General features: G+C 52.3%; 1 protein-coding gene across 1 annotated transcript in view; it reads left to right on the top strand.

Annotated features, from left to right (window-relative positions):
- Positions 1 to 8458: 8458 nt before the first annotated feature.
- Positions 8459 to 25053, top strand: part of FGF18 (fibroblast growth factor 18) — a 66461-nt gene continuing 49866 nt past the window's right edge. Inside the window, exons 1-2 of the mRNA XM_059860315.1 lie at positions 8459 to 8727; positions 9003 to 9039. Coding sequence (XP_059716298.1) covers positions 8696 to 8727; positions 9003 to 9039 — 69 coding nt within the window. The 5' untranslated portion in view covers positions 8459 to 8695. The remainder of the gene's footprint in view (positions 8728 to 9002; positions 9040 to 25053) is intronic.

Below are 25053 nucleotides of genomic sequence, written 5' to 3'. Positions count from 1 at the left end.
GCACCCTTGTGGCATAACAATAACCTCTCTTGGCCCTGGTTAGGTCCTGCACTGTTCTCTGCCAGTTTATGGAGTAGTGAGGGGTGGTCACTGGACCACTTTGGCCGTGGGGCCTTTTCCCTACCTCTGCTGTTGTGCTGGTCACATCTCCAAACCCTGGCTCCTTTTGGGACTGGCTATCTGATGACTGGATGCAGCTGTATCCTCCTGGATGTTCACGTGCAGCTGCCAGTTCTTTCACTTTGATCAGAGCCTCAAAGTTTAATTTGAAAATAAGCTCAGATGTGAAAATACCTGTTAAAGAGAAAAGACAAATACCAGATGTGGGGTTTTGAAGTACTGCTTTTGACTTTCTGCAGAGTTGGAACATGTTCTTGCCATGGTAATGATGGCAACAAAGCTGTAGTGTTTTGATAGCTGTGTTGAGGGGTCTAAGCTGGTGTGTGTAATCCTGGTCCTTGAGGCTGGCTTGTTTGAGAGCATGGAGCTCTGTAGCCAAATGCATTGCTCTTTCCTAACACAGTGATGGGAAAACAACCTGACTTCTTTACAGGATGATGAAATGCCTCTCCAGGCAGTGGTGTCTTCACCTTTCCTTTGTACATCAATTGCCCCTACTGCTGCCTTTCCTGTTGCAGATCCTGTCTGTTCCAGTTTTTTTCATATTTCATTTCCTGCAAGTATTTAATTCCCTACAGTGAGCAAGTAGCTGGTGTCCCCCTGTGTGGGACAAAGGGGAGGCTCCCCAGCCGAGTGGGGCTGGGTGACCATGCTGTGTTGGCTGCAGATAGAGCTGCTCCATACGGATCTTTTGTCTCCAAGTCTCTGGTGTCTCTTGGCATCTCACTTCAGAAGAGGTGATAACAGAAGGACACCATCCTGCTAGGAGCTCTCAGTCTGTGCCTTACTCCTAGGGGTTTTCAAGAGAAGTGTTTGTGGCCGCCCTAGATCTGTCCTGGGGCTCTCTTTGCTGCTGTGATCCTGCAAACCTGCCAGAGTGGCTTTTCGAAGTCCAGGGGCTGTGATGAGTGCAAGGCTCTTTGCCTGTGCTCAGCAGTTGTTGCAGCCTTTGCAGAGAAGCAGCTCAAGCATGGCTGGCAGGAGGGTGGGAGTGTGTGTGGGCTGAGGTAATGGAAAACAGGGCCAGGATGGGTGGTGGTTCTGGGCTCCTTGCCACCCAGACGGTCCCTCAGGGGCCAAGTTCATGCTCTACCCAGGTACCCCAAGCCATGTCCTCTTTCTCATGTGCCATTACTGACAAGCAGCCAAACTCTCTCAAATTTTCCTTCCTTCTCTGTGGAACCAGCACCTACCTAGATCCTTATTCTCCTCACTGTTTTCCCAAAGGGGCGTTAAAGACTGGATCCTCCTTAGAAACGTCAGAAAAAGCTACAAAAGAATGGGGTGGCTTGAAGCTCAGTGTTGGATGGAGCACAGCGCCTTTATTCCTGCCCTTGGCTAGTGGGCAGTCAGTTCTGGCAAGAACAGCAAGTGCAATTGATTGTGTTGAGTGAGGTTTGGAGGTTTTGTGATCTGGTATTTATTAAGGATTGCTTTGTCTGAGCCTGGTTCTCAATGTGAACACAGAGAGCTGAGTGTGTGTGATGGGGTGCAGGAAAAGTGATGCTGGATTTGCAGGTGTGCCCCAAGGGGCCTGACTTGTCTTCCCATTTGCAGGGAGCACAGGGAGTACCCTCCTGGCTGCTCACTGCTTTACCTGCATGGACACTTTTGGGAACAATTCTGTGTTATGTTGGATCAGCTCTTCAGTGACTGACCTTTGGATTGTCTCATGTAAATGAATTTTAAGCAGTAGCTAATTGGGACCAAGTAAATCAATCAAATATATCAAATGTTAATTAAGATGTCTGCTGTGGGGACCACATGTATGGCCTGCCTCCAGTTGTATGAAGATGACTTTTGCCCTTCTCCTTTCTTCAAAAACTTCCCTCCTTCCACCACTCCTGTCACCTCTCCCTGACCAAGCCATAAGAGCCTCTATGGGAAAAGGATTCTGGGAGAAAATGAGCAAGGAAGGGCAATGAATTAAACAAGGGGGGAAAAGGTGGCCGAGGGTCAAAAGTAAGAATGGGAAAAGTGAAGACCTTGGGAGGGGTGCTCAGCAGGGCACCTCTGACAGTGCCCACCACCTCTGAACTGGCCAGGCCAGCGCTGTGTGCTGCTGCCCAGAGCCTTGTCCAGGACCAGGGCACGGCCACCACCCTGCTTGTACTGCAAGTGGCAAAGAGAGGCAGCAGAGCTGGCCCACTCCAAGGTGATGGGCCTGATGCACCTCAAGTGATTATGCTAGAAATAGTCTTTGAAGGCAGTTGAAGGTAATTTTGTTAGAAGGGTCCTGGAGTCTTACTCAACCAGTTGCTGGGGCCTGAAGCTGGCTGAGCCCCATCCAATTCTGTTGATTTACTTTATTTAAGAGAAAACAGTTTCTCTTGCCTGTTTTCAACTTAAGCCTTAGGTTTTACATTGGTTTTGGTTTTTTCTTAATGAGTAATAATTGCAGGAAGAATTAAAGATGTATCATAGCTGTTGAGGTATTTGGCATTTCACCACTGCAGCTACCTTTATCCGTGCCTGTTCATGAAACTTTCCCCACTGCTCCTTACATTTGTCCCAAAGCTTGTAATTGTGCTATTTTCCCAGGAATGTCCTTGATAAAAGGCTCCTAGCAGCCCTTATCATGCTATTTTGAGGCAGTGAATGTTATCTGGGCACTGCTTTAAGTGGTTAAAGCTGTTCCCTGGGTGTAAATGTGTGTGAGGACACCAACAGTGCACAGCTACAGCTAATGAGTAAAGCTTCCAATTTAATAATAAGGCCACCTCTGGTGTTTAGGACATTCTACCCTGTTTCTTAAATATTTTCCCCATACTTTCAAGCCTTTCCTTCCAATTTTCTACATGGAAAATAGAGTTTAACTCAATGACTGTGGCTAAGGGCAGTAATGTGTAATTGGACCACTGAGCGCAGGGCACTCAGCCAGTCCTTGTGATCTCCAGAGAGCACAGGACAGGGAGGTTGGGGGACCTTGGCTTCATTTTTAGGGTATGGAATTAGGAGAGATGCTTCTACTTGTTCCCTCTGGCTTCATGGTTCTAAATAGTCCTTTCCAACTCCTTCTTAGTTCTACATCTTGCCACAACCTTCTTGCTTAGGCCTTCACTGCTCCTCAGACTTTTCAGTGTTTTGATCCTTTTCAGTTTCTCCTCCAGTCTTCTCGAGCCACTGCTGTTGGAGCAGCATGGCCTTTCCCTAATTTCTAGGAAAAGCTTGCACACCATTGCAAACATGAATCTGTCCCCTGTCTGGGTTGCTTGGCAGTGTCCCTGAGAGCCCAGCTGTGGCTGGTGCCCTCGCTGTGGCCGTGGTGGAGAACACTGATAAAAGCCCTGCTGCTGTACCTCCAAGGGAGTGGAGCTCTGCTTGCAGGAGACATTTGTGCATGCCCCAGGAGAATGGGACTTCCAGAGATGCCTCTTTACTGATCTGTGACCTTGCAGAAAAATGGCATTTTCCAATATTTTTTTGTGTAAATCCACCCATATGACATTTTCTGAATTCTTGCTCTGATGCAAAGTGTGGCTACAGTTCCTCTTCAGAAAGATTAGTAGAAACATAGGTTATCCAGCGTTGTTTTCAGAAACTGTGCTGTCTCAGAGCCCACCCTGAGTTCCTCTGGGGTCACTCATTCTCTTGTGTCACCGCTGGGGACAGTGGCACAGGGCATTAGAGGTCTGTGATGTCACCAGTCAGTGCCTGCATCAGCCCTGAGCTGCCCCTGCAGTGTCACTCCCAGCTGTGGGGACACATGCAGGCTGTGTGAGCTCCTGCCCTGAGCCAGCAGCTGGGGCAGGGGGCAGGAGCCCAGGGTGCTGGTGTGGGGAGGGATGGCTCATCCCACAGACAGCGTTTGACATGGGGACTTGCTGGAGACAGATTAATTCAGAAGACTTCAGTCAAAGAGGTTTATGTTTAAGAGCTGTTGAGCTGAAAAGCTCTAAGTTAAGGAAATATTAAGTTTTGAAGCTTAACAGCTTGTGATTTTTTTTTTAATTTTTTTTTTTAGGGAAAAGTGAAACCATAGAGGAATATAAATCCAAGGAGCCAAGCCCTAGGATTTAATGCAGTGCAAAGGGTGAAAAGTGGAATTTCCCACTGGTTTGTGTGAGGTTGTCTGCAGAGGTTGGCCTGTTCTTGCCTCCCTTTAAAAGCATTCTAGCAGCTGTCTCATGCTTTCAGAGGGGAGCTGCAGTGCTCCTGGGCACTGGGATCAAAGAAAGCCCATGTCTGTGTCCACCCTGTGCCAGACACTGGAGTAGGGTGGCAGGCCTGGGGGACACAGAGTGGGGGCAGGCTCTGCTAAGAGGCCCTGGGCACTGGAGAGGGGCTGGATACCCAGGAGAGCAGGGTGTTGAACCAACCCACTGGTCTGCCCTTTAGCTTGAGATGTCCATCGTTGTCAGGAAGTAACCTCATTGCTCTGCTGATAAAGCTCTGGGATTTGTTTATGGGTATGCTGGAGCTTTTAGAGGAATCTGAGGGTTCAATCCCCCAATCCCATTGAAAATCCAGGGGGTGTTCCAGTGGAGTAAAACCTTTATAAACTCTGAAACCCTGCCTGCTGAATAATGCCTGCCTCTCTAGGGCTTCTTTTCTCTTATAATGATACACATCAGAATAAGGGCTGCACTCCCTGGGTTCTCCCTCTGCAAGGGGCCATAAGATATCCCTATGGTATCCCAAGAGCTGGAAGGGATGCTGCAGTTGCCTCAGTTCCCAAGAAGCCCAGGCTGTGCTGGCTGAATCCAAGTCCTGACTGTTCTTCACCAAGTTCCTTCTGCAAGCCTGTGCCTGAATGTGGTGGAGCTGAGGCTGAAGTCCTGTCCTCCTGGACAGTTCAGGTCATTTTGAGGTGGCTCTTCTGTCAAAGGCAGTAACTGCAAAGCATCCCCTCCTTCCCTGAGTGTCCAAACTATGTGGCAGAAGCATTCCTTACCTTGGGATGAAGTTGTCTTTTTGTGTGTAAACTGGAAAAAAGTAGAACATGCACCCCAGTCAGTCTGAAAGTTGTCTTTCCTTTTACCAAGGCTTTCAAATTCAGAAAGATTTTCTGAAGGGAAAATCTTCAGCTGGATTTTCTGTAGGGAAAAGTTTGCTTATGGAAGAACACAAGGCTGGAGATGCAGATAACAGGAGTAAACTGCACACGGATTTGCTCACTGGCAGCAGGGCTGGGATGTAGAGCTGAACTTGGTCTTTGTAAAACATCAGCCCAGGTTTTGTATTTTAATTTAAATCTTGGTGTGCCAGATGCAGCGGGGCCAGATCCTGGCCATTCCTGCTGGCTTCTCTTTCACATTCCAGAGGGGTATCTGGGGTAAGAAGGCTTCCCATTCAAGCATGCTCTTAAGTCCTTGGCCCCATTGAATGGGCTCCATGCTCTGTGAAATGCCTGCTCCTCTTGGGATATGGACCAGTGGAGCAGGGCGAGGGAAGCTCATTTCACCAGGGGCACTTCACTGCCCTGCAAGGGAAAGGTCAGGCTGCTCAGACTTTGATTTGAGCTGCTGAAGGACGGTCACTAATCCAATAAGCCACCGAGGGACTGTAGGACACCGCCTTAATTCAGGCATTTGCAAGGGTGAGTGGAAGGCAGTAACCCCAGGAGCTCCCAGGGTGTCCTGCAGTGCACGCTCCTACCCAGCCCTGCCTTGGTTCATAAAGTGTTGAGAATGTCAGGCTCTCAGGAGCTGCTGTGCCAGCCTTCACACCCTGAGCCTGCTGTAAGAAAAATAAACACCCTTCAAGGTTTTCCAGTGGGCATCAGCTTCTCTGGCTGGATTTGTGCTGGGAATGATCACATGGGAGCCTTCAGCTGTGGAGCAACAGGTTTGGATGTGGAGCTCTTAATATTAGAAATATGTATATACACATACACATACATACACACACATGCTCGTATATATTCATAGCAGCATGCTGCTAAATGATATTTCGATTTTTTTCAGAAACATGTATGAGCTGTCTCTTCTCTACTCTGTGCCCCAACTGAGTTGTTCAAGACTGGTAGTCTGAAATTCCCCCAATATTGGTATTATTCTCCAGGTAACTATTTGGATATTGAAGATTTAGTGGTTTTGCAAGACTACTGAGGCACAAAGGACGGATCTATTTTAAAAAGGAACTTTTGTGATTACAAATACAATAATTGAAAGAAGAAAACCCTCATGTGCCCTTTTCAAAACAACCCCTTGTGTTGCCCTGGCAGTTCCTGCTGTTTGAGGAGTCCAGGTCCTTCTGGCCTGTGTGAATCCAAGTCCTTTGGGTCGTGGCGTGGGGGCAGCTGTGCTACCAGCGCAGGGCTCCTCAGCATGGCCTGGGCCAGCACCACCTTGGGTGAGTTTTTCCATGCATAGCTCACAGCTCTGTTGTAGCTGCTGTAATTTTACATGCTGTTGGGGCAATCAAAATGATAAATGTTAGAAGCAGCTTTACAAATTCCTTTTTGAGCTGTTCTGCTTCCAGCCAGGTGCAGCAGCCCTGGGGCAGCTTGGGTGTCAGGCAGAGCCATCAGTGGCCCTCTGCAGAGCTTTTTCTTGGAGGCAGGTGATGGAAAAGCCTGAGGAGCAGTCAAAGCTCACGCCCACAGGTGACTGTGAGGGTTTTGGAGGAGTTACTGCCTCTGGCTTTGCAGAACTCCTGTGTGCATTGGGCAACAGATACTGGACTTAGCAAGGTGAGGGGCTGGTGGTGGCCATGTCCCTGTGCTGCAGGTACCTTTCCTGTGGGGCTGAGCAGCACCTACTAGCATAAGATGGCACAGGCTGGGCTTCTGCTACCCAAACTGCTTCCAAGAAATAAGGTACTGGTGATGATTAGGGATATATGGAATATTTTCACATCTAAACCAAATACTGTGATCTTGTGAGTCCCCAAATTCTGAATCGTTCCAGTGTAGGCATCTCGGTGAGCTCAACTTGTAGAGCTCAGGATGGTGGCTCTGATGTTCTTGGCCATGTGTGAAAACAGCTTTTGGCTGTGGCAAGGTGCCATGGCACTGCCAGGACAGGGATGCATGGGGCCTCTGATGTTGGTGACATCAGCAACTGACAAACTGACAGCAGTTTGGTTTTTGGTTTTTTTTTTGGTTTTTTTTAAACTTGCAGATCCACAAGACCAGAAGTGTGAAGTCTGTTAGATACATCACAGACATGTGTTAGTGCTGGAAATTTTATAAGGACTTATTTTGATCACTGTTTTAAAACTTAATGTTTTCTGTGCCTCTTGGGCCTGAAACTATGGGCTGAAAAACCCTGTGACTTGATAGCTGAAGACTCCCCAGTGATGAACGCCAGGGATTAAAGATGTTGCTTGATTTGTGGCTGAGAGTGCTGGGGGAGCAAGCACCTCAGTCCCTGCAGAGGTGGGAGCAGCTGGGCCCAGCACTCTGTGCTAATGCACACTGTTATTTGAGTGGAGAATTTGGAAAGCTCAGAGTTCTGAGCTATGGTTATGTTCTCACTTAATAAAGTGTTAACTGACGTTGGGTGCTCTTTGGAGAGTTCGGCTATGTGTGGAGGTTAACAGTTCCTGGCATCTTGTTTGCTATAAACAAGCTTTCAGACAAGAGGAAAGAGTTACCACACGCTATCAGCGTGTGATTTTTTTTTTTTTCTTAAAAAAGCAAAACCCCAAACAAACCAAAAAAACCCCCAAAGATGAGGCAGAGGAAGCCTCTGGGCTCTCCCCGAGGCTGCGGGCGGTGCGGGGCGGCGGAGCGGCCGCTGGAGGGCAGGCGAGCCGTGCGGAGCGGGGGAGGCAGCGCCGGCAGCCCGGCGCTCTGACCCCGCCGTCCGCGTCCCGCCGGGGAGCGGTGCCGGGCCCATGGACCGGGCGGCCGCGGCTGTCCCGGCCCGCGAGGGGCCGCTCCGGGGCTGCCGGGCCCCGCTGCCGCCTGCCCGGGGCTCGACGGGCACAGGACGCGCTCCTGCCCCGTCGGAGGTAAGGGCGCAGCGGTCTCCGGGCAGCCGCGGCCACACGTGTCGGTGATCGGGGCTTGGCCGCTGCGCCGGGGGCTCCGAGCCCCTCGCGTCCCGGGCGAGCGGCGGCGCCGCCCGTTCTGTCGGGCCGGGGAGGGCTCGGGGGAGCCCGACCCCCTCCCTCGCTCGCTCTGTGGAGAACGCTGCCCGCGGCCGGGCGGTGCCCCCTCCGGCAGGCGGTGCCAGCTCCGGGTCCGCCCGGGCGGGTCCCGCCTCCCGCTCCGCGCCCCGCGCATCGCTATGCCGCCCGCCCGGGGTGCGCGGCGGAGCCCGGAGCGGGGCGCGGCGGCGGCCGAGAGGCTCCATCCGCCCGGCGGGGCTGGCCCGGCCCGGGGGGACGCGGGGGGGCACTTGCTGATGATCGGAAGTTACTGACAATAAGCACCTTCATCCCCCCAAAGGCGGAGAGAGGGAGAGGAGGAGGAGGAGAGACAGGGGGAGAGGAGAGCTGATGCCTGACGAGTCACTCGGCGGAGGCAGAGCGGGCGGTACCACAACTTCCCGGCGGCGCGGAGCGGCGCGGAGCAGCGCGGCGCGGATCGCAGCTCGCCGGCCGGATCGCTCCCATGTCAGCGCGGCGGCGGGGGACTGCGCTCCGCTAGCGACCAGCCGCCGGCCAACCCCCTCCTCGCCCAGCGATGTATTCACTGCTCTCAGCCTGCACTTGCCTGTAAGGATTATGGCATATCTCTAAATATTTTTTTTTAATTTTTAGAAATATTTTTAATTTTTTAAAAACTTTTATTCTGAAGGCTCCGGTTGCATTTTCCTTGCAGCCAGTGGTAATGGGGACCTGAGCCTTTTTATAAGCAGAGCATCGCTCTGAACCCTTTAAAAAATTGCAAACAAAAACAAAGAAAAAACCAAACAAAACAAAAATCAACTTTAATTATTCTACCGCATCATTTGATCTTTTGTTGTTTTTTTTTTTTTTCTCCTCTCCAGATGTTTACATTTCCTGCTGCTGTGCTTTCAGGTACAGGTACGTGTCCTTTCTGTCCTCTCTCGCTTTTGGTTGTAAAATAGAAACAAAGGCGGCGTGCTGACCTCGAGTGCCAGGCAGGTTTGGCTGGGGCTTTCACTTGTTTCCCTCTAGTTTTTATAGCTGTGTTAAACCGAGCCCCACACCAGATGCTGGAGCGTCACTTGCCCTGGACCGGGGCTTCCCCTGTGCTCAGCTCCCGTCCCGTGCCGCGTTGTGTTCGGCCGCCGGTACGGGCAGGGGTGCAGCCGGTGCGCCGGTAGCCTGCCATAGCAGCATCCTCTGGAGTGCATTAGCCTGGCTGGTGATGTGAGAGGGAGTGCTGGACTCTCCTTGTACAATGTTGATTGATGCACTTGCCTTGGAAGAGCAGGCGCTCTCCTGCTCGCCCTTTTCCCCCTTTCTTTTTTTTTTTTCGCCCCTCGTTTTTTTAAATGTTTCTTTTCCTTTTTTTTTTTTTTTTTTTTTTTCCTCTTCTTCTCCCTTCCCCTCTTCGGTAACTCACTCCCAAAACCCGATGCTTTGAAAAACACAAGTTTTCCTAGCCAAGAGAAGGAGGCTGCGTGCTCCCTCCCCATTATTCAGTAGAACGCCGTCCAAGTCAGCTCCAGCCTTTGATCCTGTCTCGGCAGGAATGAGGCCGTTGGAGGAACACCCTGAGCGAGGCTCTGCAGCCCAGGTGCCCGCGGGGAGGGGATGGCAGCTGCCCCACTGCCTCGGGGACTTTAGCCGGACATCCTGGAGCAGACCCACCTGCGGGGCCGCGCAGAGCAGGTGCCACTTGGGTGGCTCCGGCCACCTTCCCGCCGGAGCTGGGGGACACTTGTGACTTCCTTGGCCCTGAGCTGTGCTTTGGCCGGGCTTGCACCTGCTCAGCCGCTCCGGGTCCCCAGCGGCAGCCGGGGATGGTCCTGGATGAGCACTGCCTGGGAGGGGGCTCCATCCCTCTGGCCAAGCTACAACTCGAACCAGCCCCATCCCTTGCGCTCCCACCCAATCCAAAAAATGCCCGGTCGCATTTTTTTCCTCATCCCCTCCAAAAAGTGCAGCTCGAACCCGACGCCGGCAGAGCCTCCCCCGGTGGAGCAGCCTCCCCAGCAGGAGAGGATCCGCAGCTGTAAATTCCCCTGCCGCTGGAAGGTGTTTGCTCTGCTTCTCTGGTGCGGGTTTTTTTCGGCCCGAGGAATCACAGGCTGCGCCGGGCTCGCAGCGCCGGAGCCCTTTGCAGCGGGGAGAGGTTTCTTTGCGCTTGTGCGGTAACTGAAGTTAATCAGCCCTCCAGTCCCCTTCCTCTCCCCCTCCCTTCGGTGCTTTTAGTGAATCAGAAAAAGTTTGGCTGGCTGCCTGGAAAGCACTTGCTAAAATCTGATCTCTTACTTCAGCAGCCTTAAAACAAAGTTATTGGCATTTATACAGTTGGAGCTTGCAGGCTTCCAAAGCAATAAAATAATAAAAAAAAAAAAGGAAAAAAAGAAGAAAGCTCTGTGCTGTGGTGCTATTAGAACCATACTTGCTACCTTTTGTGCTGATTTTGCAGCGTTTTGGGGCTGTGAGGTGGGATGGCTGTGCTGGGCTCGGCGGAGCTCGCTGGGTGACACAGGCAGAGCCCTGGTGTGGGGAGCCAAAACATTAGATTAGTCATACTCGAGGGCCTTCGAGTGAGTGTTTACAGTATTAATGGTAGATGAAAAGATGTGAATGCCGTAAGTTTTTATTGCCCATTTTGTTACACTTTCTTTCTGGATTTATTCATGGGATTACATGTTTTGATCCTGAATGGGACCAAGGGATTATAGGATTTCTTTAATAATGATCAGTTTGGGTAGGAGTTAGCCTTTGGTGAACTGGAGTAAATTAATGCATCACTTAGGTTTAATATTTATTTAGTCTAAAGGAAGTTGTTTAGTTTTGCTTAAAGGGCTCTGTGTTGTATTGGGGAGATTTAAGAGTTCCTGAAGGGGATTATATTCTAAGGCTGCCTCTCACCCTGCCTTCAAGCCATGATCTGTGGCTCGTCCTGTGTGCTGCTCTTAGAATTACTCTGCTCTGCTGCTGCCTGGTACCTGTGGCTCGGTGTGCAGAGGTAGAAATCCCTCCCGTGTGTGTGGGGCTGGAGGGATTCTGGGACAAAACACCATGGTTTGGGTATGCTCCGTGTGTTCTGGTGGATCCTCGTGTTCAAGGGCTGTGCTGCATTGATGTGTGAGCTGCTGCAGTTCTGTGGTGGGGCTCAGCTCTGGTCAAAAGCTTTCTCCCAGACCCCAAGGCCACCCTGCAGCTGCCAGTGGGCGATGGGGCTGGTGTAGCATCTCCTGTGGGCAGGTTATGGCAGCACTGGGGAGCGTTCCCCAGCCCAGCCCACGGGGAGGTCGGAGGGTCGGGAGTTTTCAGGAGCAGGATTTAGACCCCTGGATGAGTCAGACTCCTCCAGGGCTTTGCCATCGTGTGACATTTCCTCCAAGAAGCACAGGGATTAACACATGGTGGGACAGAGGGGAGCACTGCTGGAGCATGGGTGCAGCACAGCCCTGGGAGCAGCCCTGGACCTCACAGGGCTGCCTGGAGGAGAGGTCATTCACCTTCCCCTGCAGCAGCAATGCCCCTGTCTTGTTTTCTTCTCTTCTCTCTTAGGAAGTCACTCTGATGCTTGGAGTTGCTGCAGTTCCAAAGCAGGGACACTGGATACCCTTGCAGACCCTGGAGACAATAATTTATTTATGCAGGTTGTTCTTAGGAGTGCTCTTTGGCTGATGGTTACTGAACTCTCCCTCTACCACGTCTTTAACATTCTTCAGTTTATCCTCCTACCTTTTCACACTTCCAGGAGTGATTTCTCTTCCACGTGCTTTTTTGTTCTGTGTGCCCCAGAGTGGTTTTGGGTTTGGCTTTGACTTTGGAGTCAGTCTTTGCTCTACAAGCAGGTGAGAAACCCCAGGAGCACCTTGCAGGGTTGGAGGGGATTGCCCCATGCTGTGCTGGCTCTAGCAGCACCCTGAGGATAAGAAATTTGGGGACATGAGATCTCAGAGGTCCCCCTTTGCCAGGGCAGGTGGGGGCTGAAGGCAGCTTCAGTGTAAGTTGAGCAGTAGGATCTGAGGTTCTGTCCTGGTTTGCAAGAACTTCCAGCTCTTCTGTCCCTGAGCCACCTCAAGTGCATGGCCAGGCAGAGCACGGGGCAGTGCCAGCGTGGGCTGGCCTGGCTGTGCTGCAGAGCAGAGGGTGGTCCTGCCTCAGCCTCCTCCCTGCCTGATAAACCTCTCCATGTTCTCCTACACGGAGTGCATCTGTCTTAGATTATGAAGAGGTCCCTGATAGGGCCAAATCCTTTGCTTTTATGGCTCTTGTAGGTTAAGATCCAGCTTTGGAATCTGATCCAGAAGCAAACAGGAGGTCAGAGGAATGCTCAAGGCAGCACTGGGCTATTTTCACATCTGCTGGTGTTGTGTAAGAGGAAGGCTGCTGTGTGCCATGCCAACAGCAACTGATGTTTCTCCTAAGCTCCTGTGCAGCGACAGACAGTTATTGTTTGGGACACTGTAAAGTGAGACACGGAGAAGTGTTGCTTCCACACGCTCAGTGAGCCAGATCCTGCGGTCTGGCGAAGGCGCGCGCAGCACATGTCAGAGCGAGAGCCGCCTGAGCAGCTCCCTCCCCTCTCCCTGCCTGCTGCTCCAGGGCTGCTCTCCCCGGGACAAGCAGGACGGGTGGCGAGTGCCACCACATGGCTCTGGGACTCACCGTGGAGAAGACAGAGGAGGTCCTGCTCACGACACGCCCAGCTTGCCTTGGCTGGCCACTCTTTCTGTGGCTGTGCAGCAGTGCTAGAGCCACAGCTCCCTGCCTGCCCTTCATTGCCCTCCTGGTGACAGCACCAAAGGCAGGTTGCTGGACTGCACATCACCAACAAGGTTATTCTCATGTCTCCCCTCCCTGCAGATGGGCACCCACCTGCCTTTGTCCTCTCTGGGTGGCACGGTGTCTGTCCTGAGGCAGTGCCAAGGCTGCGTGTGCTGCCAGGGATGGAGCTTTGGGCATCCCCACATTGCTCCTGAACGCTGTGGGATGGGGTAGGTGCTGCCTCCGTGGGCTGCTCCTTCCTCGTGGTCAAGCCCTGCAGCCAAGACTCCTTGGGGCCCAGAGCCCCCCAGGCTGGGTGATCTGTGCCTGCCCTCTCTGCTCAGCCTGGACTGGGAGCACCACGTCCTCGGCACAGCATCCCTGTGCCAGTAACTTCCTCCTGCTCCACGAGGGTGGAGGTCATGCTGAGAAGAACAGAATATGGCAAATGTGGTCTGTGGAAGGCTGGGCAGCTCTCTGTTGATTTTTCGGATTGCACCTGCCTTGATTGCAGTGAGAAGACCAGAGGAACTCTGTAAGCAAAGCCTGAGTTAATGAGCAGAGGAGCTCAGGGATGTGGAAGTGCTTGGCCCCTTCGTGGGCTGGAGTTGATGGGATGGTCCCTGGCTGTGGCTCTGTGCTGGACTCCCAGTGGTGGATGCAGTTCCTGATGGTATGGCTGTGCTGGCCTGCAGCCTGCAGAGGCAGGGTCCTGTTGTGCATGAAATCGTTTGTTCCAGTTGCAAATGCCCTTGCTCTCCAGGAAATAACCATGTGCCTTGCCACAAGGGATTTTTATTCCCTGCTGCTGACTCATTGCACCAGAATATGAAGTGTTGTGTCCTGAAGCTGCCCTGTGTATCCTGCTTCTGCCTCCTGAACTTTGGAGAGCTTGGGCTTGTGGAGGAGGAGGAGACACTGGAGCAGTGCCTGGGCTGGAGTGGGGAAGCTGAGTAGCAGTGGGCTGGTGCTTGGCTGAGGTGTGCTGGGGTTCTCCCGTGGGAGGGGTGAAGCTCAGCTTAGCTCAGGGGGGTGTAGGTGTGGGTCTTGCTCCACACAGATGGGGATGTGCAGCCTGTGCCCCACCAGCAGCTCTTGGCTGGCTGCCCTGGGCACATCCTGCCTTTGCTTCTCACTGAAGGTCCCCAGCCCTTCAAAGCGCTGGGACAGGTTCTCTGCCACAAAGACCCCTCAAAGACATTTAGCAGGAAGATTTGCAAAGCTGTTTCCAGATTCCCCCCAGCGAGGCTGACACAAATGTGAGCTGCTTCAGCACTTGGCTTGGCTTTGCTGTGGCAATGGGCAGCAGAGCAGAGCTCCTTGGGGGCTTTGCTCTGCACCCCTGCGTGAGGGCAGTTTGCTTTTCCAAAGCCCCAGAGATGTGTCAGGTGCTTCAGAGGAACAGAAATGGCCATGGGTGCTGTTGAGGAGAGTGCCTAGAAGAACACCAGGAGGTTCAGATTTTAATTGGGTGCAGTATGATGGTTGTATTGTATTTTGGTTTTGCTTTCCTTATTGCACCTGACAAGTACGAGACTGGATGGAGGCGAGGGGCGCAGGGTTTGGAGCAGTGCAGGATTTGAAGTGGTGTGAGGTTCAGTGCAGGGTTCAGAGCAGTGTGGGATTCTGAGGGGTGCTGGGTTGGAGTGGAGTGGGATTCACAGGAGGAATTCCTGCTCAGACTCAGAATTAGTTTTTCTTATAGAGTAGCTTGGCTGTATCATACTGGTGGGAGAGAAAAGAACAAGCAGAACAGGCAAAGGGTGGCACTGCCTGAGCCCTGTGGCTGTGGCTGGCATGTGGGATGCAGCTGGTGCTGCAAGTGACTGCTGAGGGTTGCAGGAGGCTCAGGGAGGATAAGCAGCACCACGGGCTCAGGCAGCCACACTGAATACTTGATTTTGCTGTAAGCTGGTAGCACCAAGCTGGTCAGCTGGGCCACTGGGCCACTCTCTGCTGTGGGAGGCTGAGCTCAAGAGAGAGACTTATCTGGGACTGAAAAATCATTATTTTGGATATATAAGCTGCTTCCCAGATCCTTGGGAGTATTTTTATGTATCTCTTCCTTTCCTTAAGTCTCTGCTTTGCTCTGTTCTGCCTTGTTTTTCCACAGATTTAGATACTTTATTGTGCTAAATGCAGGTGGAAAAATGCATTCGTGGAATGTGATTTAAAAAGGGAAAAGAGGAATGGCTGCTGTTGGTGCCTGGACAGGGATGGGGATACCTCCTGCCAGGGTCCCTGCCTGGGGTCTGGGAGCTGCCCTGGCCCTGGGAAGCCTGGGGTGGGTTGTGCTGGGGGAGCTGGAAGCCCTGGGCCCAGGGAGGCACCTAAATGCCCTCCTGCCTGTGAGATGCTCTGCTGCAGGGCACGGTCTTCCTGTGCTCTGACACTGAGACCAGGGGGCTTCCACCTGGGCACTTGTGGTCTGGAAGGTCCAGACATGATTGTTTTTCTTTCCTCCCTGGGTTTTTGTGTTTTGTTCACCTGCTGTGCCATAACAGCAGGTACAAGCAGAAATTATGCAGAGCTCTGCAATGTGCTGCCTACCTAGCATGTCGCCTCTGTGTCCTGATGCCTCTCCAGATGTCCATGGAGGATTAGGCATCCGGCAAAGCAGCTGGAAGGAAAGTAAGAAAAAACCCAACATATAAAAGACTGTCTGGCTCTGCAAGAGTATTTTGCTATTGCCATTCAGCAGCCTCGCCATAGCATGAAGAGAAAGAAAGGGGAACAGAGAGGAAGGAGGAGGCTTAGCCTGTCATGGTCTGTGTGTTTCCCTTTGTGCTACCTCCTCACAGCCCCAGGGGCTGTGGCAGGTGGGAGCCGACTGCCACTCTTCCCCCTCCCGGGGCTGGGCTCTGCTCTGTGCCCCCGGGGCTCCCGTGTGTGGCTGGTTCCCTGGGCAGGGCTACCTCAGCCCCCGCCTGCTCTGCCCACACAAACAGCTGCATTTCAGCCTGAACCACATGGCAGTGTTGTCCAGGCAGTGACAGCACATCCTCCCCCTTGCCAGACTCTCTCACACCCTGCTCATTGTGCCTTTTCATGCAGTTGCTGCCTTGGTTCTGCTGCGGCCAGGAGAGCCAGAACACTTTTAACCTCTGGAGCTCAGGGTGCAGAGCTGCTCTGATGATGCCCTGCACGTGGCTCCTTGCCTGGGCTGATGCTGCTCTGGTGGGGCTGGAGCTGGGCTGGTGCTGCTGAGTTTGCTGCTGGTGCTGCTGGAGGTCAACATGCTTTGGGGGCTGTGGTAGAACAGGGGAAGATCTGAGGCTGTGGCTTTGGGGTAAAAGGCCTTGAGTTGTGCCAGGGAAGGTTTAGATGGGATATTAGGAAAAAATTTCTTCAACAAAAGTGTTGTCAGGCACTGGAAGAGTGGAGCCACCATACCTGGAAGTGTTCAGAAGATGTGTGGGTGTGGCACTTGAGCACCTGGTTAAGCCACGGGCCTGGTAGTGCTGGGTTAACAGGTGGATTGGTGATCTTAGAGGATTTTTCCAACCTAAATGTTCTGTGATAAGAAGTGGGCAGTGGGGAACGGCCCAGCACATCCTGCTCACTGTTGAGTGGCGGGTGATGTACAGGAGATGGGGCAGAGTCCAGCCCCTGGGCTCACCCATGTGGAGATGGAAGTGGTGGCAGGCTGGGGATGCTGGCACTTGCCCCAGGCAGACCCAGAGCCCCCGTGGTGGCCAGGCTAAGGGGCTGGAGCTGGAAACAATGAGGGGAAGCAGGGTGGAGAGGGGCCCAGTGCGCCCTGTGATTCCTCTGCTCGTCTTTTAAAATCCAAATGGATGGATGCTAAATCCTGGTGAAGGTCCCAGAGAAGTGCATATTGTGTGGATAGAAATGTTAGGATGCAGCAATTAATAACAGACTGCTTTTCCTACAAGGTATTCCCAGCACTCCTTAGTCCTTCCAGTTCCTTTTTCTCCTTTTTCTCCTGTATTTCAAATACCTTTTTTCCTGCTAGAATACTGTCTTTGGCAGCATTTTGAAGGACAGCTTGTTCAAAAGCTTTTGTGTCTTTTGGGATACCCTGAGCTGCTCTTGCACAGAAATCAGAATTAACAGGGAAATGCAGGGAGCAGTGGTGAGCCTAGTCAATGATTGTGAGTAGTGTGTGTGCTGGCTGGCTGTAGGCACGGCTGCTGGGATGGGAAGCCCTGGGAACATAAATTAGAAAGTGGGCGAAGGCCATTTTTGATAGAAAGGCATTTTGCTGCTTCTGTGATGGTTTTTATCCGTTTGAGGAGAGGGGTGGTCTGGAAAGCTGGCAGTGCTGAGACCACGGGGACTGGGATCCCTTCCTTCCTGTCACACCCCGGGTGATCTCGTCACAGCAGGCTGCATTGCTTCTGCCTTTGGAGTATGGGGTGCAGTCCTGATCAGATAATTGGCTTCACCTTCCCAAGCTGAATTCAAACCACAGGTGGAACTGGACTGTGTTGTAGGAACAAACAGTGAGTGCAGTCTGTGCTCTGGTTCCAGCCGTGTTCTCCAGCTCTAACAGGAAGCTGCTTTGGGCCCTCTTACTCTTGCAGGCTGGAAGGTTACGACCCCACATGAGCAGCCTCAGTCCCTGGGTGTGAGGCTGCACCTTAGGACTGCACAGGGCAGTGCAGTATTGATTAGCTGTACAATAAATTATGATGTATGTGCTGCAGGTTTCTGACCCGTGGTCGCGACCTTGCAGTGATTGGGAGCATCCCAGCCAGCTGAGCTCAGAGCAGCCCCAGCAATCGATGGGGCAGCAGCAGCTGCTGCAGGGACAGCTCTGCTGCAGGGACAGCTCTGCTGCAGGGACAGCTCTGCTGCAGGGACAGCTCTGCTGCTGCAGGGACAGCTCTGCTGCTGCAGGGACAGCTCTGCTGCTGCTGCAGGGACAGCGCTGCTGCTGCTGCTGCTGCTGCAGGGACAGCTCTGCTGCTGCTGCTGCAGGGACAGCTCTGCTGCTGCTGCTGCAGGGACAGCACTGCTGCTGCTGCAGGGACAGCACTGCTGCTGCTGCAGGGACAGCGCTGCTGCTGCTGCTGCTGCTGCAGGGACAGCTCTGCTGCAGGGACAGCTCTGCTGCTGCTGCAGGGACAGCTCTGCTGCTGCAGGGACAGCTCTGCTGCTGCAGGGACAGCTCTGCTGCTGCTGCAGGGACAGCTCTGCTGCTGCTGCTGCAGGGACAGCTCTGCTGCTGCTGCAGGGACAGCTCTGCTGCTGCTGCAGGGACAGCTCTGCTGCTGCTGCAGGGACAGCTCTGCTGCTGCAGGGACAGCTCTGCTGCTGCAGGGACAGCTCTGCTGCTGCAGGGACAGCTCTGCTGCTGCTGCTGCAGGGACAGCTCTGCTGCTGCAGGGACAGTGCTGCTGCTGCAGGGACAGCAGTGCTGCTGCAGGGACAGTGCTGTGCTGCAGGCAATGGCACCTTTGTCCTGGGGAGCAGGCAGTGCTGCAAGCTTTCCCTGCAATTCCACCTGGAGCTCCGTGCTGGGAGCTGGGCTGTGCCAGCCTGACCCCAGGCTGTGGGCATGGGAGGGACTCTGTGTGTGTTTCCACGAGGGTTCTCAAAGCTGGAACATCTCAGGCTGGAAGGGAGGAGCGAGGGCAGCTCTGGCCAGCATGGAGAGTCTCCCCTGCTCATCACAGAACCAGAATGGTTTGAGTTGGGAGGGACTTTAAAGCCCACCTCGTTCCACCCCTGCTGTGGGCAGGGACACCCTCCACTGTCCCAGGCTGCTCCAAGCTCCAGTGTCCCACCTGGCCTGGGACACTGTCAGGAGTGAAGCAGCCCTGAGGCTGCCAGAGCTCCAGGCGTGTTTGGACAGCACTCCCTGGCATGCACAGGGTGGGACTGTTGGGGTCTCTGTGCAGGGCCAGGGGGTGAACTGGATGATCCTAATGAGTACCTTCCAATTCAGAATATTCTGTGATTCTCTGGGCAGTCTGTGCCAGGGCCTGACCACCTTCCTAACGGCTTATCTACATCTCTCTTCTTTTACTTTAAACCCATTCCCCCTTGTCCTGTAATAAACGGGAACAGTCTGCCAGCAAGGCAGAGGGCTTGCTTTGTGCTGTTTAGGTTGAAAGAGTAGGTAATAGGAATTTGATTGCTATTTAAATGTAGCAAACAAGAAAATGAAATTGATTTGCTTAGCTTTCATTTCTGGGAGCCTGATTTCCCCAGTGTGCACCGTCGCCGTGTGAGCCAAGACACCGAGCACCATCAGGTTCAGCTGTGGGGTTTCCCTTCCAAAGGAAATTTGTGCAAAGTCTGATCTGAGGTCAGCAAGGCTGAGCTGGCAGAGCTGCCCTGTGCTGGGTAGTGGCCCTGGGGGAGGCACCCGAGGCATTCCCAGAGCAGGCAGGGAGCTGGGGGTGTCTGGACGAGGCACGGGGCCTTACATCACCCCAGTGCTGCAGGTGTGGTGCTGGTGGCTCAGAGAAAGGGCTCCTGGGGGATCCCCAGCCTCGTGCCACAAGGTCTCATGTCTGTGTCTGCCCATGTCTGGCCTGAATTTTCCCCCAGCAGCATTTTCCCACGGCTGGTGACTGGTGATGGATGGAGCAAAATGTGGGGGTTTCTCCCTGGAACCTCCAAGCTATGCAGGGATGCAGCAGCCCAAACCTCAGTGATTTTAACACCACTTTATTTTTTTCCCTTATTTAAAATATTTCAAAACCAGATTTATTTTCCAAAACTGTTGAGAATTGTTTCCTGAAAATGGGAAACTTGCAATCTAAATTAATTAATACCAAATGAGACTTATCCCTAACTCAACAAAGCTGAAAGATAAGAAATCCTATTTCCCTGATGGTTGCAGTGTAAATATTTCCAGGCAGAAGTTTGGCTAATAGAGATCAGAACAAATCTTCTATTAGAAAACAAACTCTGCTTTTCTTTTCTGGCCCTAGGCTCATGTTTGTTATATGGGATCCTGAAGGCAGATTGACAGTTTGGTTTGGATTAAAGTCAACACATGGTTTATGCCATATTTTTGATAAGGCTCAGTAGTAATCTGATTTTTTTTCCAGACTGCCTTTAGTACATAAGTAGTAGAATTGTCCATTCCTGGGAATATTTCTGCAGTGAAGCTGTTGATGAATTTATTTCTGGAGGGAAGATGAAATTTCTTGTTTTAAAAACTCTTAAAATCCCAAGTCAAGTTGAAATCCATTAACTGCAAGCTGTAAGCTGGATGTGAGCTGGGCAAACTTCAAGCTATTTTATTAACTGATCTAGAGCCTGTTTTCTTTAAATACCTTTGGAAAGGCAGAGAGGAGGAGACTGGCTCATGCAGGGGGAGCAGAGCAGGTCCCCGTGCTTAACCACCATCCCCCAGTTCTGACCAGCAAGAGTGAAAGCTGCCACCATTTGCACCTGTATGTGCTTGTGAGCTCAGGCTTCTTCATGGGAACAACAGGCATTGCCACATGCTGCTGCTTCCCTCCCTGGTGAGTCCCCAAAATGGGCTTTGGTTCCCCTTGGGTACAAAAAGCTGTGTATTTGTATGGTGTAGGTTTATTCTGTTTCTAAATCAGCTTCACTTCCCAAAGTGAGTGTCTTTTTGTCATTTCTGTGTTTCCTAGAAAGAGAGTGGGGAAAAAAAAGTAGAAAAATTGGGAATGGGGAGGACCCACGGAGGAACTGGGAATTGCTCCCTGCCTTTGAACTCTGTGCCTCAGCAGCTCTGTGCCTGGAAACCCATCTGCAAAGCTCTGGCTCTGTCCTCACTGGACGATTCAGAGAGCTGTGGTTCATTCTGTGGCCACCTCCATCTCTGATGCCAGTGTGGAGACTTCCAAATGGGATTATTTGATTGGGAATAAACGGGTCCCAGAGCTGTCTTTGGTGCTTGAGGGTAACTGGTGCTGGCAGGACCCGCTGGGTGATTGTTCAGTGCTAGAACTGGACACTAGAAAAGCTCTGGCTTGATGGTGATGCTGAAAGCAAGTGAGATACCTGTGCCAGCTCTACATTAACTCCCTAGGAAGTGGAGTTGGTGGAGCTGAATGCTGCCTGCATCTGCATTCATCTGAAGCTGCCTCCACAGCAGGTTGTGCCCAGCCGGGGCCTCAGGTGAGCTGTGCCCTGGGTGGCAGCTGCTGGGACATGTCACGGGCTGAGGTCCTTGTCCCTGAGCCAGTGGAGTGGGCTCCCTGCACCCCTCCATGCTGGGCGAGCTGGATTGCTCCAGCCTGCAATGGAAATGGGTGTTTGCACAATTAGCGTGGCCCTTCCTTCCCTGGGAACAGAATGGTTTATTGATTCCTGTGGCCCACTCACCCCCACCTCTTCAGCAATAATAACCCTTCCACCCCAACTCCAAATCATCCCAGCATGCCTCGCCCGTCAGCCCTCTCATCTTTTTGGGTTGTTGTTGGTATTTATGCTTGTGGAGGTTTATGATCTGTCGGTGCTGGCTGCTGAAATGCTTTATTTATCCATGGGCTGGGCCACACAGGGAGCGTCCTTATTCTGGTATCATGTTCAGGATGCTGTAGTTAAGGGTTGTGTCAGCACTTCCCCGCACAAATCTCGTTATTCAGGGGTTTTGCAATTCCGTGGAAAAGAAAACCAGCGACCTGGCACGGCAAGGGGAGGCTCGAAGGCCAAACATGAAAGCCCAGCAACCCACTGCTCATTTAGGAATTATTAGATGGGCAACCTTTTTCCTTGAGGAAAGTAGCCAAAAACATCCTCCTCCCTCGGTTTGATTTTGTGCAAAGAAAACCCTCTTTTGCGTGCTTGTCTTGGGGTCAGATGGGGAGAGCACAGTGAGGCAGGACGCTGGCTGGGATCCTCTCTGGATGCTGGGAACAAACCTGTGGCTGGTGCAGACCAGAGCTGCCTTCTCCTCAGAATGTAGGGCTGTGCAGAGCTCAGGAGCTGCTCCCGGGGCCACAGCCCTGGCAACAGCAGGTGATGGGTTTTATCCATGTGATTTATGGCCCTGTTAGTGCTGGAGCTTGTGGGCTTATACATTATTTGGAGATTTCTCAATGATAGAGGGAGTGTGGTATAAACAGGAGAGATAATAGGGCTTGAGAATGTATTTCAAAGGGCTTTTGGGGAAGGAGAAGCTCCGTGACTGCTGGCAGGTATGGGGTGATCCTGGCTGTGCTGGAGGAAGAGCCTTTACAGACCAACCCAGCCAGCATATTTTTATTTCTCCCTGTTAATGCTGATGGGTTTTGTGGGCACTCCATGGACAGCCTGGAGCAGAGTTCATAACTTGGAGCAGAAATGCTCATGGAGCCCTTTGGCCTGGGACAACAGCCTGGGGCTGGCATTGAGGGTGACTCCTGCAGGCAGAATGGATCAGTCCTCAGGCAGGAGCAGGCAGTGCTGACAAAAAGATGGAGAAACAATTTACAAGGTGATACAGTGCCAGGACAAAAGGGAATGGCTTCACAGTGCCAGAGGGCAGGCTTGGATGGGATATTAGGAAAAATGCTTCCCTGTGAGCAGGCCCTGGCACAGGGTGCCCAGAGCAGCTGTGGCTGCCTCTGGACCCCTGGAAGTGTCCAGGGCCAGGCTGGACATTGGGGCTTGGAGCAGCCTGGGACAGTGGGAGGTGTCCCTGCCATGGCAGTACTGGAACCAGGTGATCTTTAAGGTCCCTTCCAACCCAGGCCATTCTATGACTCATCCTGTGGTTCCTCAGGAAGGGCATTGTGTCACAGAGGGAAATCAGGATGCCCAGCTGCTGCTGGACCCTTTTGTTAGCAGGTACAGGGCTGGTGTGAATGGCAGGGACTGCTGAGGAGGTCCCATCCCCTTGGCACCATTCCCACAGAGGGACACTGGGTGTTACCTTGTCAGAATGGGCAGCAGTGGAACTGACTGGAGCTTAGTAAAACAATTCCAGAGAGGACACTTGATAGAGGAAAGTGGTGCTGGGATAATTCAGTCATGTCCCCAGGTATCTCTGCTGAATCAGCTTTTAGAGAAGCCACTGCTCTCCTGAGGTCACTGCTTGGGAGCTGCTGTGGGGACAGTGGCTGGCCGAGTCTCTGTTTTCTTTGCAAATGCAAGGCAAAAAGGTATTTGTGATTCTGCCCTGCCCTGGTGTGCACTGCTCGGTAGTTGCCGTGTTTTACCCTAGAGGGAGTTGCTTTTCTGCAGTGGGAGCAGGGATCTGTGTTCCTTGGAGGTTGTCAGGGGACCAGATGAAGGGAGCTCCCAGGATAAGCACGGGATCGCTGCTGAGGTGCTGCCCTGCAAATGTTTATTCTTATGGGCAGGTTGGTCTTTGATGATCCTCCATCTCCTTCTGATGGCAGGGTTTTCCTGAGTATCCCTCGGGTTTTCCTGAGTATCCCTCGGGTTTTCCTGAGTAACCCTCAGGTTTTCTGTATCTTGTGCCTTTGCTCTGATTTTTGTGGAGCTCTCGGCTGGGCTGGTATCAAGCAGAAGAGCAGAGGTGTCACCTTGAAGCTGGCAGGCCCATGCTTCAAACTGACATGTTTAGTGCCTGTGGTGAATAACTCTGCCTTTTTCCAGGGTTTAGGAAATGCCTGACCAGTTTGAGGGTAGTGGGCTTGGGGTTTCTGCTCTGCCCTGCTGCTGTGGCCAAATGGGTTTGCAGCAGGAGCATCTCCCTGGGGAAAGGGGAGAAAAGGTCCAGGGTGCTTTCAACCTGGCATGTTTCTCAGTAATTGGACTCAGGTCCAGTTGAAGAAGTGAACAACTTGCTGGTAAGTACTTTTAGTGGAGTGCTGCAGCGTTTGTGCCAGGAACACCCCACTGGGAGCTCTGCCCACTGCAGCCCCACTGCTCCTCCAGCCCTGGGTGAGCAGCAGAGGCTCCTGGGGACAGCCCGTGTGCTTGGCCAGCCATGCCCTTGGGTGGGGCAGGCAGCCCTCAGCCCTGTGCTCACCTGTGCAGAGCCACCTGTGCTGGGCAAGGGTTTAATTCCTGCATAGCAGAGTAGGTTATTTCAGCAGGAGTGCTTTCTCCATCCAGAAAATACAGGTTTTTTGTTAAGGTAGCGGAGGCAGTTGTAGCATGCCAAGCTGGTCCCTGGTTTCACAAGGTTGGTTGGGGCTGTTCTGCAAAGCCTGTTGCAGATTTCTTTGCAGCAACACCAGTGCTGTGAGGAGGGACAGGGACATGAAATGATTACTGAGAAATCTGTGTTTCCTGGTATGAGCAGTGAGGAGTGGTGGCAGCAGCACAGAGCCTCTCAGGGATGTGGGGTCCAGCATAGCCCAGGTGAAGGGTGAGGGACATTGCCACTGGTCCACAGAGTGCAGGGGACGTGGAAGAAGACAGAAACTTCCTCTGGAGCAGAGAGTGCACCCCACGCAGCGTCGAGGTGCTGGAGCTGCAGTGGTCACACCTGTGTGGTGCCAGGTCAGACCTTCCAGCTCTGACCTCCCTCCAAGTGCTGCGCCGTGGCTCGGGAGGCAGCACTTGGCCAGGCTCAGGGGAAGTCAGGACCACCCAGTTCTGATAAGGGCAATTTAGAAAGGAAGGGGAAGATTGTGAAAAGAGGGGCAAAGGGGCACAAAGGGAAGAAAAAACCCACCCCACCGCTGAACAAAACTGAAGATCAAGACTGCTGTTAAACACACTGCCTGTGAGGGAGGTCCCACCGTGCCTTTTCTAATCTAGAGCCAGCCAGGATTGTATTAACAGCTTCAACGCAATGGAACAAATTAATCCCTGATGTAATTGAAATCGGTGAGGTCTCACAATAGGTGAGTTTGGCCCAGTGGGATAGAAATAGAACAAGTATTGGAATGAAGGAGTGAAACGAAGTCACACTGTTCAGCCACTGGTATTTCATTCCTAGAAACAAAGGCCAGACAAATGCAGAGAATACATGGCTCTGCTGGGCATGCTTGAAAGCTGCTCAATAATATCAAGCTTTGAAGGGATATTTCTGTGTGGAGAGGAAGTATATAGCAGAGATATAACAAGCATTAAAAAAGACAAAGAAAGAAAGGAAGAAAGAAAAAGCCCTGCTTGCTCCTTGCCTGATGGATAGTATGGTAAAATAATACCAGCTGTTAACTAATAATTGTCACCATCATTATCATCAAGATATATTGTAATTGGAGAAAAATAAGAAAAAGAGTTAAGGGCTAAATTGTATTTCTGGAGACTTGAACTGCCAGGAGCCCATGGCAAGCTGTGGCCTCCCACAGATCTCCCTCAGCTGAGGTACCTGGGGTT

This window comes from Haemorhous mexicanus, chromosome 15 (genome assembly GCF_027477595.1).
Source record: "Haemorhous mexicanus isolate bHaeMex1 chromosome 15, bHaeMex1.pri, whole genome shotgun sequence".
In the NCBI taxonomy this organism is placed as follows: domain Eukaryota; kingdom Metazoa; phylum Chordata; class Aves; order Passeriformes; family Fringillidae; genus Haemorhous; species Haemorhous mexicanus.
The sequence above is the reverse complement of the archived record's forward strand: the minus strand, read 5'-3'. Positions and strand labels throughout refer to the sequence as shown.